Consider the following 16,833-nt stretch of genomic DNA (forward strand, 5'->3'; position numbering starts at 1 on the left):
CCAGGGATTATATGTTTGCACTGAAAGGCAAAAAAATGTAGTGTTTGAAATCTTCGGGGAGAAGAAGAGATTGGATTTATACCCCGTCCTTCACTACCTGAAGGAATCTCAGAGGTAGCTTACAATCTCCTTCCCTTCCTCTCCCCACAACAGACACCCTGTGAGGTAGGTGGGGCTAAGAGAGCTCTGCCATAACTGCTCTTGAGCAGAACAGCTCTGAGAGAACTTGTGGCTGACTCAAGGTCACTCCAGCAGGTGCACATGGAGGAGAGAAGAATCAAATCCGGTTCTTCCAGAAAAGAGTCTTCGCACTTAATCACTACACCAAACTGGCTCTTGGTGGAGGATTCAAAGCAACTCTGCTGCTAAACTTACTAAAGTTTTGTGGTTGCAGGAGCTTGCCTGTCATATTGGGATAGCATACCAGACAGCATTCAGGTAAATGGGAGTAGCAGTGAGAGGTATATTATCCTACTACCAGGATAATGCCAAAATTTGTAGTACTTGAGGTCTTGCAGATCATGCTCAGAGAAAGAGAGACCCAGATTCTAATGCTTCAAAGCAGGTTTTTTTGTTTGTTTTTATTTTGCTAATTGACTTTGAAAGGCACTCAGGCTCAATTAAGAAAAGAACAAATTCTCCTACATCCAAATATGCCCATGTTCCTTTAGAACAAATAGCCTTTGATTTACTGCCTTAGCAGGTAACTCAAGAACAATGCTTTGTGTTTCAGTTCCTTTTGCAGTGGCAGGGAGGCTTCTATTTCAGCTTGGCTTTCAATGAGTCATGGAAGGTCCAGGCCCCGTTTACATGGTCTCTGCATGAATTTTGTTTTAAAATGCTGCTCTTGACCATGTAGCTGGGACTGCCTGATGTTCCTAATTGTATCCTTTGTTTTGAGAGCATGGTCTATTAGCCACCCTTGAAAGTGCTGCTAAAGTAGCATTTGGAGTAAGTTTAAACCAAACAGTGCTTCAACCCCTCAAATAATGAACCATGTCTTTGTGATGGAAGGATGATAGAGACTGTAGCCCATGTCCTGATGTTTTGTAATTATTATTAAGGAATTAGAGAGGATATCATTGCTCTACTTTTGGCTGTGGTACTACACCATTTAGCTGTACAGCTAGTTACTCTTCATCTTGCTGGGGAGAATACACGTATCATACCACATACCATTTGCCAGACAGTACTGTTCTGAATTTTCATTTCCCCCCATTTTTTTCCAGTGATTTGGAAAAGCTTGAAGAAAAATCAGGAGAGCAACATCTGGTAAACAGCAGGGCTTTTTTTGTAGAAAAGGCCCAGCAGGAACTCATTTCCATACTAGGCCATACCCCCTGATGTCACCCTATTGGGCTTGCAGAGCTAGTTACACACATCTTTTGATCCCAGTCTATACAATTAACAAATCAGCTCATGTTAAATAAACAACTAGGCCACAGTAACATAGTACCCCGAAAACAGGGATACTAAAATGAAACTCAAATCCTAAAACACCAGTATGGAGCTTCTAGGCCAGTGGGACTGAAGCTAACAAATGTACAAACCAAACCAAACCCAAGAAACCAGTCGTCTGCTACGGTATTGCAGGAAAGGGGTGGGTCAGCCAGGTGAGGGAAAGGAAACCTGGGGGTTTGTAAGTTTTACCTGCTGTGGTGGGTGCAATGGCACTTGGGAGAGGTGGGTCAGCCTCCCTCCTCCCCACCTGCACCCCTCCCTTGAGCAGAGAGGCCACTGAATCACAAAAGGGCAGGAATCCTGGCTGGGGGAAAAGGGAAGGAGAACTCTCTTTCCACATGTACTCACCCCCTCCTCCTCTTCTTGGAGGTGATGCTGGCTGCTGAGTTTCAACTGCCAGCCTTTTCCACACTGAGTTTTTTTCTGCACCTCAGCCATTTAACTGCATTCACTTATATCTTGTCCTATACCCGGTACTCAGGGCTTTTTTTGATCCGGAATGCATCTTAGCGGCGCTCCAGCTAGCCTGGCCAGGGCTCTGGCTCAATGTGCTTCCTGGACCCTAGTGTGGAAAAGCCTGTAGTTTCTTCCAAATGTCCACAATGGGTCAGAAGTTTTCCACTTTCTCATATCTGTTGCAGGTTTAAGTTCAATAAATTGAAATGAGAAGAAATGCATGCTAAACATGTTCACTTTAAGCAATCTTGATTTATGTACTTACCTACTTAGTGTGTTACTAATGTAACAAATACGAATTTGAGCAGACTTCGGAGGATGGTGGAAGACAGGAGGGCTTGGCATGACTTTGTCCATGGGGTTGCAATGAGTCGGACTCGACTGTGAGACTGAACAACAACAACAATTTAGTGTGTATCCCACCTTTCTCCCCAATGGGATACCAAAGTGGTTTACATCTGTGACAATCAGCAGGCATATGCATGCTTAGAGGCAGCTAATTGAACTCCCTCTGACTGAGGAACTGCAGCTAACTGTCAAGAAAAGGGTGATAGGCAATTGGAGAAGGAGTTGGAGAGTTAAGCAGTTGGAAAGTGGATGGTGAAGGGAGTGGTTGCTTGAGACTCTAATGCAAGGTGAGCCTAATAAAGCAGAGTCTGTTTCAGAGCCAGCGTGGAGTGGCTTGGAATACAGAAGAGGCTCTGTAGAAAACTGTTCCCAAAAAATTTAACAGTCTCTGTGTGAAAAACAAAGAAACACATCTTGAGGGGGGAATAGTTCTCCAAGTTTAAGATAACTGTCCTGTAGGAACAGACTGTCAGTCTGAAAGACAGGGCTTTGTCAATTGGTTAAGAGGCATTTAAAGGCCTTAAACACACCAAGGGTCCAGGTTATTTGTTTTATAATGTAGATATTGATAATCTTGCCAGGGAAAGTGGTCTAGTGGAATTATTTGTTGGTTTGCAGTTATCCATTTAAGACCACCATACGATGCTGTCCTTTAAAATGCCAGCGTTTTCCCTCACTGAGGCTGAGAACCTGCAGAGCCAAAAGCCCAATGCGTGGAAACAACCTAAGCCTACCATTTGGAGCACTAGCAGTGCTGTAGATCAGTTATGGTGGTGAAGATGTTGGGAGAAGGTTGTAGGGCTCATTTCTCATACAGAAGCAAGGTGATCTTCTGAGTAATATTTTTCCCTGGGTACTTCACAGTTAATGCCTCTGTGTATAATGAATCTGAGAGCAACTTGGCAGGCTGAAAAAGTGTACAGATATGTCTGCTGTGTTTTAAAGTTGATTCTTCTACTTCATAGGCTTGCCATATATCTTAACATATAACTAGTTTGAACCTGCACATGTTTACAACTCACCCTGGGATTACGTTTAGAAAGCATCAAAAGAATTCAGAACAGTAACCTTGTATGTTCCTTATTTCTTGTGTTCTAAAGAAATGTTTATTTGACATTTCCACTATTCTTTGACTCTTGAGACAGCTTACAAAAGTACAAGTGGGGTGGTGTTGCTCTAGAGTGTTTAGGAAAGGTGCTTAGTTAATCAGCCACAATGTGTGAGCAGTTTTGGGGAATGTGGAAGCTGGTTTCTAGTGAGAATTTTGATGATCACCTTGAAGAGCTTGGTGTGGGCTTTGCTACTAGGAAGATGGCTGGTGTTGCCAAGCCCAACGTTATTTGCAATTGCAGTGGGGATCTTGAAACCATCAGAACAAAGAGCACTTTCAAGGACACAGAAATTAGCTTCAAGCTGGGAGAAGAGTTTGATGAGATGGCAGCAGATGATAGGAAAGTAAAGAGTTTTGGGATGCTATAGAAAATGGATCTCTCAGTCACATACAGAAATGGGATGGGAAACAGACTACAGTTAAGAAAAAAGATAGCTGATGGAAAGCTGATTGTGGAGTGTACTGTGAACAATGTTGTCTCCACCGGTCTATGAAAAGGAATGAAGGCTCTTGCCACCTGAAGAATAGGACCTTGAAGTGGAAGATAAAACTTGGTTCACAGAGCAAGAGCCCTGTGAGGCTAATTGCTTGTAAGAACTGCCTTATTTACTGGCCAACTCTAAAGCAGCTGTCCATCATCTGAAGTATTGTGGTTATTCAATAAGATGCACTCGGTTGGTGGTGGGGAGAAGTACAACAAATGAAAATGCTCACACTGTGAAGCTGGTGGACAGATTCTGACTGTCCTCTTATGGTCTTCTTGCCACTGCTTCTCTGATTGGGTTCCTCCTTCCAGTATGGTGGCCACAGTTAAAAATACCACCCACTGTAAAGAGGTTGCTAAGCTACATATAGATGCGCCTGCATTTTATCCTTGATCCTTCGACTTTACAGCCAGATGTTTTCAGTCTCTTTAAGTGCAGGGTTTCCTTAGTGCAGGCATGGCGGAGGAGAGTCTGGCAGCTTCCTCCTCTCTCTCTCTCTCTGATGGTCTCAACTGTTACTCTCATAAGGAAGTGGGGAGAGGGGAGCTGACAGACTAGCTTATTTAAAGCTACCTGGTAAATTTGTAACAGCCTCAGGCTGTTTTCTAGATTTATAGCTCAATCTCTTAGTCAGCCAGGTGTGAGGAATTCTCATTGGGTGCAGTGGAACTCAGTTCCTCCCCTTGCCTTCAGGAAAGTGCCATAAAGGCATAACAAACCTACGGCTACCGCAAAGAGTCCCCAAGGGAAAAGATGTTCAGAGGTGGGTTTGCTCTCGCCTGCCTGTGTGTAGTGACTCTGGGCTTAGCTGGTAGTCTCCCATCCAATACCATCCAGAGCTGGCCCTGCTTAGCATCTGAGATCTGACAAGACTGGGGAAATGAGAGTCTACAGATCTCCCCAATTTCTGCACACCTTCGCCCTTCTGCCTGATGCAGGTCACTCATGCTAAGGAAGCTCCTTTCAAGGAGCAGTGGAATAGAGCACATACCCTGTTATGTGCTGTTTCTCATGCTGATGATAATAAGATTAAAAACAGTGGGTGGTTAGATAGCTTTAGAATCTGAATAAATTGTCAAGAAAATTCATTAGTTTTATCTTAACCCACATGGTTTATTGATATAGTAAACGTTGCCTGCATTTTTCAAGCAGTTATATGTTAGTGGCTGCCACTGGAAATCTTGCAGATATCTGTGCCTTTACTTGGTGTCTGCTGGCATTCTGCCCATTTTGAGGTTGAATTTAAGTATTGAGAGAGTGCAGGAGTGGAGGGGGAAAGATGCAGAGGGGGGCAAAGTTCCTGTTGAAAGGAAAGCCATCCCTAACAGCCTCCCCTTTTTATAAATGTGCATCTCTCTTTTCATGCTGGACAATGCTCAGCAGGATCCCTTCTCCTCTCCTGGCAAGCACTGTGGAGCGCCACCATTAGATTGGCAACTGCCTCTTCAAACGATGCAGTCCGTAGCATAATCACCATTCCTCTCCTTCTCTTCACTAGCGCTTGCCAGGAGAAGACGAGTGATGTGTATCCTGCTGTGCGTTGCCTCATTTAAAGCTTCTAGAGCGAAACTGAAATATGGGAGGCTCTACTTGAGGTACTGTTCACACCTGCCCAGAAAAAAGACTCTCCCCTCCTCAGTATAGCCTCCACATATTGGCTGCAGTAAGTTAGAAAGCTTAATTTGGTACAGTCGCTACTGCTTTGTTTATGTGTACAGGAATCAGTGAGTCCAAAGCTTCTTGATGAATTCAAATGTTTTCAGTCCTCTATAGACTGTTATCATACTACATTGTAAACATCTTACTGGTACCTCTTGAGTATCCAGCAACAATAAGCTGAGCAAACAGCAGACCTCAATAGCCTTCTTGAAGTTTGTAAGTTGGGCTATTGAAGAAGTTAATTCACTGCCACAGGAGGTGGTGGCGGCCACAAGTATAGCCACCTTCAAGAAGGGTTTAGATAAAAATATGGAGCACAGGTCCATCAGTGGCTATTAGCCACAGTGTATGTGTGTATATAAAAATTTTTGCCACTGTGTGACACAGAGTGTTGGACTTGATGGGCCGTTGGCCTGATCCAACATGGCTTCTCTTATGTTCTTATGTTCTTAATATTGAGTAACTCTTGAGTAACAAAATTTTGGAGTATGTTTCTGTCCGTAAACACTAAAATCCAGTCCAGAAACCATCCGTATCACTGAGCCATTTTTTATTAACCTATTTCAGCAGACTTGAGAGGCACTGCGTGAGCAAGAGACAAAAGACAAAGGTCACATAGTGATTGAATGATGGCCTCAACCTGGCAAAAACAGAATGACTTTGTTGCACATTCAATTAACCTCATTAGGTTTGGCTTAAAAATAATGGGATTGTAAGGGATTTTTTTCAATTGACTTTGTCAACTGTTACTTGATATTTGGCCTAACACATTCTGCAGCCATGAGGGTCTTGTTAAAATGTGTGCACGCGCACACAGAGCACTGAATAAGGGTGATATTTTTATACTTATTAGAAGTCAGCCTCTGCTAATAGTGTACAGAGGGTTAGATGTAGAACTAGAATGTTCAAGGGACCAGTATATAGCCATCTCTACCAACCATTATGCTCCTTATCTCTGACTCAGGGTATGACACAATAGTATTAAATAAAGTTATCTTTATATCTACACCTGGGAAGAGAGACCATGTTGTATGCATAGTTGGCTTCTGCGTTTTCAAAAGCCTCAGCATTAATTTCTGTAATTTATAATGTGTGTACTATTTTATCTCTGACTTTCTTTTATTTCTCAAATAAATCGTTGGTCTGTCAGGTCTGTGAACGTGCTCTGGCATGCATTCCTCTCCTTGTATTTAAGAATACCTCCACCTATGATTAAGTCACTTTCATTGTTGTTTCATTAACCAGGTACTGATTTTCAAACACAACAGTACATCTTTTTTATCTTTTACAGGTGATGACCAGACTGAGAGAAAAGGAAAAGTTTTGATCCTTTTAGTTGAACAAGCTCTACAGCTTCAGGATTACAAAGCAGCAAATATGCATTGCCAGGAGCTTATGGCTTCAGGTAAAATACTACCCCTCCCCTTTTAAAAAAAATCCTGGGAATTTTCTGCCACAATATAAACGACAGATGTCATACCCAATTTCTTGAATTGTTAGGATTCTGTAAGGCTTCAGCCTTACCAGGCAAATTGATATAGCAGCCCCACAAGCTGGGTGTGCGGAGCCCAGACTCACTGGAATCATTTGACCAGTAATCATAAGTGAGGGAGCTAAACATGTGAATGAAACTTGCAGGAGTGCTTGTTTAAGAAATTTCTATGCTGCATCTCCAGAAGAGCTGCTTAAGGTGGTTTAAAAAAAGAAGCAAAACAAAACCATATAAAAGTTTTTAAATGAAAGAATAACTGTTAAAAGCCCAGCAAGAGCATAAATTTGGAGAAAACAATTTTCCTAAAAGAGTTCTCAGGCTATTAAAACCATCTTAAGAGATCAACCCCTTAATTAAATGCCTGAGTTAAAAGAAAAGTTTTGGCCTGGCACGTAAAAGAGAGTAGGGTCAGCACCAGGTGAGCCTCAGGAGGGAGGGCATCACAAGAGTGCGGTGCCACCACTGAAAAAGTGAGGCATCACAAGAGTGAGGTGCCACCACTGTCTCTGGTTACTACCTGCCTCACTTTTGAGGGTGGGGGCTCAGAGAGCAAGGCTTGTAAAGAAGGTTATGGGTTGTCCAGCTGGTGAACTGAACAGTATCAGAGCAGGTGTTTTTTTAAGTACTCTAACCTACAGCCATTTAGGGCCTTCAGAATAAGAACCAGCCTATAGATAAAGTGTAGTGAGTTACCAGAGAGAGAAAGTGAATGGCATGATTGTAGTTACAGAAGAATAAGCATTGTAGATTTGGTTTTTAAATACATCAGGAGCGTATAGAGTCTGCGTGATTATTACAGAGGGGTCAGGCTTTGGAAGCCATAGTTGTAGTTTGTTCATATTTATCTTTGCTTTCCATAAAACTCTGAAAATTTTGCACATCTCAAGTTAGTAATTCTTAGCTTGGTTTGAATTCATTGTATAATCTTTCTCTATGTCAGGCTATTCTGAAAGCTGGGAAGTTTGCAGCCAATTAGGACAATCAGAAGGTTACCAAGACATGGCTGTACGGCAAGAGCTCATAGCCTACGCTCTGACACACTGTCCTCCAAGTGCCATACAATCACTTCTAGCAGCAAGCAGCACATTGAGAACTGAGGTATATAATGATTTTCTAAGAGTTTGTTTAAAATAAAAACAGGTTTTTCAAATGAACCTGACTTCTGTTGCCGCAATTTCAGATTGTGTTATTGACACAATACCTGAAATGGGGGCTGAATCAAATCTATATATGTATTTCTGTAATTGAACCCCCGCCCCTCCCCCCAAAAAATGTGTTTGGCAGGTGTGCCAAACAACATTCTTGTTCTATTTTTCTTCAAAGTCCTAGTCTGGAGGAGTTTCTCCTAAGCCCCAAAAGGAAAAGTGAAAAATGTAAAATACAAATATGATGATTTTGGAATTACATCCTGTCAGAAGGCCATGTATTGACATATTGGTTTGGTGTATGTTAAAAAATAAAGATTATTTTAAAAATTGGGGGGGGGGGGAGAAGACTCAGTTAGCATTACCACTGTGTTCTAGGTAGCATGTGCCAGAGACATAGCCTTTGATGGAAAATACTGTACATCCCGGAATTTATATCAAGGTTTAACATAACTCGGTTTGTACTCTATACAGGCTCAGTTTGTAAAGTTTCTTTTGCTAGTGAAATGTTTTCTGAACTTGAGGTCTGATCACTGTCCGGTTTCAGTTCTTGTAAGAGTTCTTCTGCCTGTTCTAATGTTATTATTTTCTTACCCTTTGACAATAATATTTCTAAGGCACATGAAATTTTCCAAACAATAATGGATATTTTTCTGTTGAAACACTTGTGTCAGATTTCCAAATTCTTTCCTTTCCTTGATTCTGAGAGGCTCCTTCATGTGTTGTGATAAAATTGTGTCTTTTGATTTTTTGTGAGTGAAAGATACAAGTATGTCTTTTGGTAGATAATTTTGCTTTGTGGATCTTGAATTGATTCTGAAGATTTGTTCAATTTCCAGTAAGTCACTTTGTACCTTTAAATAAGTTTATATTAATTTTTTGAACCCATTTTCTAAATCCTGATCATGGAAGAATTCTGGAATTGTAAAATTATATATTTGTTCTGAATTTCATTTCTGAAACTTCAGTCCTTTGATTTGCTTCTCTTAGGGAGTGTTCTTGATGTAGCTGTAGTACTTCAAATTTGTCTTGTTTCCCTTCAAATTATTTGTTTATTCATAATTCCTTTAATCTCTTGCTTGTTTTCTTGACTCTTTTAGCTTCTTTCTTTCAGTTCAGTTGAGATCTCAGTCCTTATTTTTGTACATGTTCTTTAATATCTTATTGTAGTTGAGTTAATAATGCTCTATTTTCTTGTTTAAGTTCCACAGTTAACATTTTAATTTTCCGGGAAAGGGATTGTTATAGCTTCTCAGTTGTGATTTGAATATCTTCATCAGAACTAATCTTTTTTTCTTGTAGACCTTGTTCTAGTTGCCATCTTTCTGATTTTTGCTAGTTTTCTTCTACATTGAAATACCTTATCACTTTTCCATAAAGCTACGTAAATTTACGTAATAATAGCATTATTTTTGTTGTTTAGTCGCAGTCTTATGCAAACTTCTACAGTCTTAAAATATAAGCAGTCTTAACAATATACATGGATGGAAGCATATAATATGTATATATATTCAATCTATTTCTATCCCCCCCCCCAATAGAGACTATGTTATAAACTTGATATCAAGTATCTGCAAAATTTTAGACTCTAATTGCTATTTCAGCTGATTGGATGAAAAGTTTCAGTTTAGATTTTAAAACAATTGAAAATGAGATGAGATATAGGAGTTAAAGAGACAGACTTTTAAATAATACTCTGAGTTTTGAAGAAATTTACAAGAAGTTATTAGGCAGGCTTGCTTGGTATTCTAACTGACTTTCGTCTGCATGTGCTTTGTGATAACTGCCATGCAGAAGCTTGGAGATCTTGAGTCTACTAATTAAAGGAGACCCAAAAATCTTCCAAGCTTCCAAAATGGTTTGCTGGAGCCCTCCGTGTGTTGAAAAGGGAGGGGGTTGGGGTTTTGTCCATCAACCCTGCCTAGATTTGAGCCCTGGTGCTGAGGAGCAGAGAGCACAAAATAAGCTGTACTCGAATCAGACACCATTGCTTTCCTCTGTGATTCTTTCTCTGTAGAAGTTATGTTTTCTTTTGTTTCCAAAAACGAAATGTTTTCTAAAAAAACCTAAGTAATCCACTGATTTTAGTGGATTACTAGTGCTAGAGAGGTTCAGGCTGGCTAAAGATACTAAGAATGGAAGGGGCTCTCCTACTTTATAGATTACACAGATGTAACATATATCAATAATTTCTCCTTAGATTCTCTACCATGCAGTCAACTATCAGATGCGCCCTTCAGAAAAAGGAGGGAGCATACATACCCTCAGGCCGCCACCTGGAAACCAAACAGACTCTGCTCTGGAGGTAAGTTTATAGAAAAATTTCTCTTTACATTTGGCTTTTTAAAATCAGCTCCTGCAAATGCTCCTGATTATTTAGTATTTTTCATTTTCCCTGTGTCCTCCTTATTTTTCATCAGACCTTCATGTCTGTTTTCCTTATATTTTTCAGTCACCCTTTCTTAGCCCACTACAAATTTTATCTTTTTTGTTTGTTTGTTTCTAGGCTTTCTGTCCCTTCCATTTTCCTTTTTTCCGGAGTCTCCAATCCCATGCTCCACTTCCCTGCCTTGGCCTTTGACTTGCTAATTTAGATCTCTGTACAGATACTCTAGACCAGGGCTGGCCAAATGGCAGCTTGGGAGCCACATGTGGCTCTTACACACATATTGTGTGGCTTTCAAAGTCCCCACCACCCCTCGACGAACTTGGAAAAGGCATTTATCTCTTTAAATCACTTCACCAAGCCAGCCAACAACTTGGAGAATGTATTTAAAGTTAAAATTGCTTTCTTTCCACCTCTCTGTCTCCTCCATCTATTTGCCTTCCTTCCTTACTTTCTTGCTTTGTTCCTTCCTTGCTTGTCTTGTGGATCTCAAATATTTGATGATCATGCGGCTCTCAAACATCTGATGTTTATTCTATGTGGCTTTTACGTTAAGCAAGTTTGGCCATCCATGCTCTAGACCAGCGGTGCAAACTCAATTGTTATGAGGCCTGGATCTGACATAAATGGGACTTTGTGGGGCCAAGCCATGCTTGTCATAAAATGTAATGCTAGGTAGCAGAGATATAAACTTTATAAAGGACACAGACAAACACAATTATATATATTATTTTTAACTTAAAATACAAACATGCTTAAAACTCTTGCATTCCTTTGTTTAAAATGGAAGGATGGGGGAATAGTGGGATTTGACAATGCAAGCTTTAAAATAAACATGAAGAAAAGGCACAATGATCACAGCAGAAACTAAAAATATAAAATGCCTAGGAAAACATGAAATGGCTTGTCACTGCAAGCTTCTCTCCCCCCACTACTCACCCCGGTCTACTTGGATTGATTGGCAGTGGTTCTCCAGAGTAATATCCCCATTTGACTGTGGGTTCCCAGGTTAGAGTACTCACTAGGCATCAGTTCTCAGGTCCATTCAGCAGAGACAAGCTGACTCAGTGCATCAAGCCTATATTTGCAGGTACACAAATCCAGGAAGCAACAGCTTCAGCTGGCCATAGGAATGCTGGAAAGCGAAACTGAGCTTCACTTCATTGAAACACATTGCAGCACGGACAAAGTTGCAAAGAAAATGTGGAATGGATTTTCCATTAAGGTCTCTGAGCCCAGAAACACTTTCTGGGTACAGAAACCTTAATGGAAGGTCCATTCTGAATTTTCTTTGCAGCTTTGCAAGCCCAGAAGAGCTTCCTTCTGCAGCCAGAAAAGACAAGGGAGGAGGAGCTGGGAACTTTGGCAACCTCGGAGCTTAAAGGGTGAGGACAGGAGGGGGAAGAAAAGAGCCATGGGCCTGATTAAAGTCCTGGGTAGGCTCGTTCTGGCCCATGGGCCAGACATTTGACACCCCTGCTCTAGACAAATTGAACCTGTTCACTACAGAACTGTCTGTCAACAATTTATATTAGTCAGTTTATCCCATCAGAGGTTAAAATATTTGTGAATGTGCATTAAATATTAGCAGTTATCATTTGTGTTCTATTTTAGGAATACTGAGGGACAAAAGCTGGTACTTTGATATGCTCATGATTGATTTCCAATTCCTAGGGTATTTTGAGGGCATAAGAAGAGACCTGTTGGATGAGACTATTTGCTTCTCTAGTTCAGTGGTACCTAAACATTTCAGGTCACTTCTCCCTTGGTCCCATAAACTCATCCCCAATACCTACTCATCCCCAGGTGCCCTATAAAAAGCAGATTCAGAATAGTAGTTTGCATGACTCAGTAAGGAAGTAATATTCAAAATCCAATTAAAACATTTTAGTTTCATTTATTCCACAAAAATCAATGAACTTGATCAAGCGATACCAATTTTTCAAAGTCTGATAGTCATTTAACAAGAATATTTGATAGCCACATTTAGTAACTGCTTCAGTGTTCAGTGATTTCGTAATGCAATGGATGGGCTTGATGAAGTGATTGAAGTCACTTAAAATTTGGAGTTGATTTGCTTGGAGAGAAGTTGGATGGCCATACTAAAGCCACCTTCCTCCAAATATGATGTTGGAAATGCAACAGAGAGTTTTTTAACCACTGTCCTTAGTGCAGATAGCAATTAAAAACTTCTTTCTGTAGCCAAAACTCTTGGTAAGATTTCTTAAACTTGGGCTTCAGCTCAATGTCATTTTGTAGCTCAAGTAGTTCTTCCAGTTCTTCTGGTTGAGGACAGCAACAGCTAGAAAAATCATTGGCCTCCCAGGTTTCTCCCCCACACACCCCTTTTTATTTTGTACCCCTGGTTAAGAACTTTCCTGATGATGGAATAGAAGAAGCAGAATTTGATTTATACCCTGCCCTTCTCTCAGTGGCTTGCAATCTCGTTCCCTTTCCTGCCTCACAACAGACATCCTGTGAAGTAGGTGGGGCTGAGACACCTCTGAGAGAACTGTTCTTGAGAGAACAGCTCTTTGAAAACTGTGACTGACCCAAGGTCACCCAACAAGCTGTATGTGGAGAAGTGGGGAATCAAACCCAATTCTCCAGATTAGAGTATGCCACCTTTAACCACTACACCAAACTGGTTCTCTAGTTGCTTGCAGGAGAGATGTGCGATGCTGTTTGATAATGCTGGAATCTGAATGCATTGTATGTACTTACTGCTTATTTTATTCATATTTACTGTTAGTTTTTACTCTGTATTGATGACATACATTGTGTGCCACTCTGAACCCAATTTCAGGAAATGGGCAGGATAAAAATTAAAGTAGTTGTTGATGTTCCATTATCCTAACTTCCTCAGTATCTGAAAATGTAGAATTTCCACTGAAAGAAGATCCTCAAATCACTCAGAAATATCTTCATTCATCATATCCAAATGTTCACAAAAAAACTTGCAGATCATCATCTTGTATCCCACCTTTCTCTTCTAGTTCAGATAGGCTCCTAAATTGGTGTAACTATATTATGTTTGAATAGTTAACTTTGAAATAAAGGTGGAGACGACGAATTTGGCCTGAATAAGATTGACCTCATTTCCTTGCAACTGCAAATTCATTTAATTGAACTTTGCAAATATTTCTGATAAATGAGCAGTGTCATTTGAGTTCATCACTGAATTCATCACTGAGTAAAGCATTCATCAAAAAATTCCACAGCAGTATCAAAAAAGTTGTTAAAACATCTCACACAGTTGACTTTTGATAGCTAGCAAACTTCATTATGAAACAGCAAATGTTCAAATTCATCATCATTTTCAGCACAAAGCTCCCAGAATAATCTTATCATTGAGAGTATTGGCTTTAATTTTATTTACTGCGGTAATGACTTGTGCAGGCAGCCACTGAGGTTTTTTGCAATAGATGTTGATGATGGATGTCATTGTAAATGATAAAGATCAGAGATGGGCAAGAAGTGCAAAAATAGTAGTTTGTCTCATTTCATGGTTCATTGGGTTGCCCAGTTCATTGGTTCATGGTTGATTGGTGGGTTTTTCCCTCCATTTTGCAATCCATTTCATGGTTTGTTGGTTCAAGAAGATGTAGAATGGCCCTCAAGTAAGCTAGATATTTCAGTCCTGCAGCAAACTCTTCAGCAGATTCTCCTCTACCTGCTCTCCAAGTTTGGTGCAAATTGGATTTCAGGGGACTGAACTACAGCCCCCCCCAAAGCAGGTGCCCCCAGTAAACTGCTCTCCTAGGAGTATGTCAAGCTGGGAAAAGAAAGGGAAGCCACTCTGCCGCTTCTGTTCAGTTACACTCTCAGGAAGCTGGGAAGAGAAGTATAACTGACAAGAAGGCAGGGGCCTGAGGAAAGCTGTACTGCCACTTCTGGCTAGTTTCACAAGAAACTGACCAGAAGTGGCAGGGGTTGGGGAATCATGCCACACTGTCATTTTCCTATTTGGGTGCAATGGGATCAAACGAAGCAGTTCAAACAAACCATAAATTGGCCATTTTTAGCACAAATCACAATTCTCAGTTTGGTTGGTGAACATGCCTCATGAAAGCATTTGGCACTGCTTTTTTCAAGTAAGCAACACACCCACAGTTGCGCCAACTCATAAATGGTTCTCCATCAGTTGCACAAGCAAGTATGGTAGTAAGCAGAATTTCCTTGTCTTTGAAGAACTGCTCAGCAGCACGAAATATTGACTCCCCTTTAGTCTCTGTCCTTAGCTGCCTTACAAATAACAAGTCTTGAGCCAAACTTTCATCTTTTATAAAATATACATAAGCAAGGAAGAAAGATTCATTGCCTGGTAAAGTTGACTCATCCCATCTGGAAAGTAAGTTTTGTTGTCCTGAGTATGCCACATAATGTATCTTCCATATTTTCAGCCATTTCAGTCTTTGCACAGAATTTTTGCTGAAAGAACTCATCTCTTAGAACTCACCAGCAAAAACTTGAAAAAATAAGATCCAAGAGACAAAAACATACATGGTGATGACAGTTTCCCCAAACCCAGTATACTGGTCTGACTAAAGATCTGGTGGCATATTTTCTAAAAATACAGACAGTTTCTGCCAGATATCAGCACTATGTAGAGTCAGTAACTTAGTGCCATAGCCTAGTCACTTGTAAATGTCAACAATGTGGTCAAAGGGCCCATTTCCAGTGCCCTCTACAATCTCTTTGCTTCTTAGTACCCTCCTAAGTAAACCCCCCATCAGGGGGCAGTAGTGCTCACTTTGTGAAGCACTGCTCTAGTCCAGCAATTAAACAGATGTCCTGCTTTCTAGGTATTAGGCCCCATTTAGCTATTATGGGTTGCAACCCTTGATGGACCTAGCCTCCATTAATTTGTCTAATCCCTGTTTAAATGTAGTCTAGGCTCGTGACCATCATTACATCCTATGACAATGAATGCCAGAGTTTGTATGAAGTAGTATTCCTCCCACCCATCCCAAATGTCACTTAGCAACCTCATTAGGTCACCCCAAATTCTAATATTTTTAAAGAGCCAAAGTTTCTATCTGTAAGCATTACCCTAATTTCTTTTCTCTAAACTGAAAAGCTTCCTTATATGCTGGTTGCCCTTTTCTGGACTTACTCTGTAGCTCTACAGTGTCCTTTTTGGTGTCCAGCATCCAGAACTGTATGCAGTGTTCCAAGTGTAAGTATAAAGTGCATGGAGGAGGAAATCGTAGCTTCATATATATATATATGACTGTGACTGAATAATTCTTGTAAAAAAAAAAAGGGTCTACCTGTTCACAATACATTACTGGAAAAGGGGACTCCACTAAGCTTTCCGCAGGTCCTGCTCTCTGTTTTTAAGAGTTCCGTTTGAAGAGCAACATGTAAATGGAATAGGGCCCCTTGGTAATTACCTCTTTTCCTTGCTTTTACTCATGGTGGCTGCTATGTGTTGAAACTTGTTTCTGAATCTAATTTAGAGGTGCTCAGACAAAACCCAAAATAACCCTCTTGTATGCTGTTAAGGCCTTGGTTAATTAGAAGTATTTTAACATATTATTGCCAACATTATGAGATTAAAAACATAGTGATTTAGCCATAAGGGGATGTGTGGTGTTTATTAATGCTAAAAAATAATAACCACCATAAATTGTGGCACAGAAATGAGGAGATGGCTGTATACTTAATAGGTTTTGATACTTAACTCATGTCTCTTATTGAGAAAACAAGGGTTTTATTTATAGGTTTTGGTAATGGGAAAAAATGTAATTACTGTGTTTGGCCTCATTAGCAACTTAAGGAACAAGGGATATAGCTTCCATTAAGCACAGGCTGGGTTGTTTGTTTGGGGTTGTTTGTTTGGGGACTTTTTAAAAAAACAAATGCCTGATTGTGTTGTTTAACAATAAGGATTTGCAAATTTCTTTTAATCACTTGTTCTGAAATGATTTTCAGAACACAGTAATAACAGTACTAAAATTAACTGATTTCTAAAAGTCAACATAGGCGGTCCTTTTGGTTGGTTGTCTTTTTGGAGGATAGTTTCATGAGAGTTTTATGGAGGCAGGTATTTGTTGTAGCCCCCCTTAACATAAAGCTAGGATGCAGGAAGATTGTTCCTAATCACAGCCGAGGACCTACCATAGCATTTTATATAGAAGTATATACAAATTCTGTATAGGAACCCATAATCTTACTGTCCTTTTGGAAAGGGCGAGGAAAACACTATGGAAGGAGGATGAGGGAGATCCATGGGGAGAAACCAGGACTAATAAAAGCATGTGGCCTTAAAGGCATGGCTGCATAAA

General features: G+C 40.4%; 1 protein-coding gene and 1 pseudogene across 2 annotated transcripts in view; both read left to right on the top strand.

Annotated features, from left to right (window-relative positions):
• Positions 1-16,833, top strand: part of NBAS (NBAS subunit of NRZ tethering complex) — a 230,899-nt gene that overhangs the window by 117,105 nt on the left and 96,961 nt on the right. For both annotated transcript variants that reach the window (XM_060233719.1, XM_060233728.1), the window contains exons 33-35: positions 6,812-6,925; positions 7,953-8,110; positions 10,358-10,462. In XM_060233719.1, the coding sequence (XP_060089702.1) occupies positions 6,812-6,925; positions 7,953-8,110; positions 10,358-10,462 (377 nt within the window). The remainder of the gene's footprint in view (positions 1-6,811; positions 6,926-7,952; positions 8,111-10,357; positions 10,463-16,833) is intronic.
• On the top strand, positions 3,427-4,042 carry LOC132586150 (fatty acid-binding protein, adipocyte-like; annotated as a pseudogene).

The sequence above is a fragment of the Heteronotia binoei genome, chromosome 1 (genome assembly GCF_032191835.1).
Source record: "Heteronotia binoei isolate CCM8104 ecotype False Entrance Well chromosome 1, APGP_CSIRO_Hbin_v1, whole genome shotgun sequence".
NCBI lineage: Eukaryota > Metazoa > Chordata > Lepidosauria > Squamata > Gekkonidae > Heteronotia > Heteronotia binoei.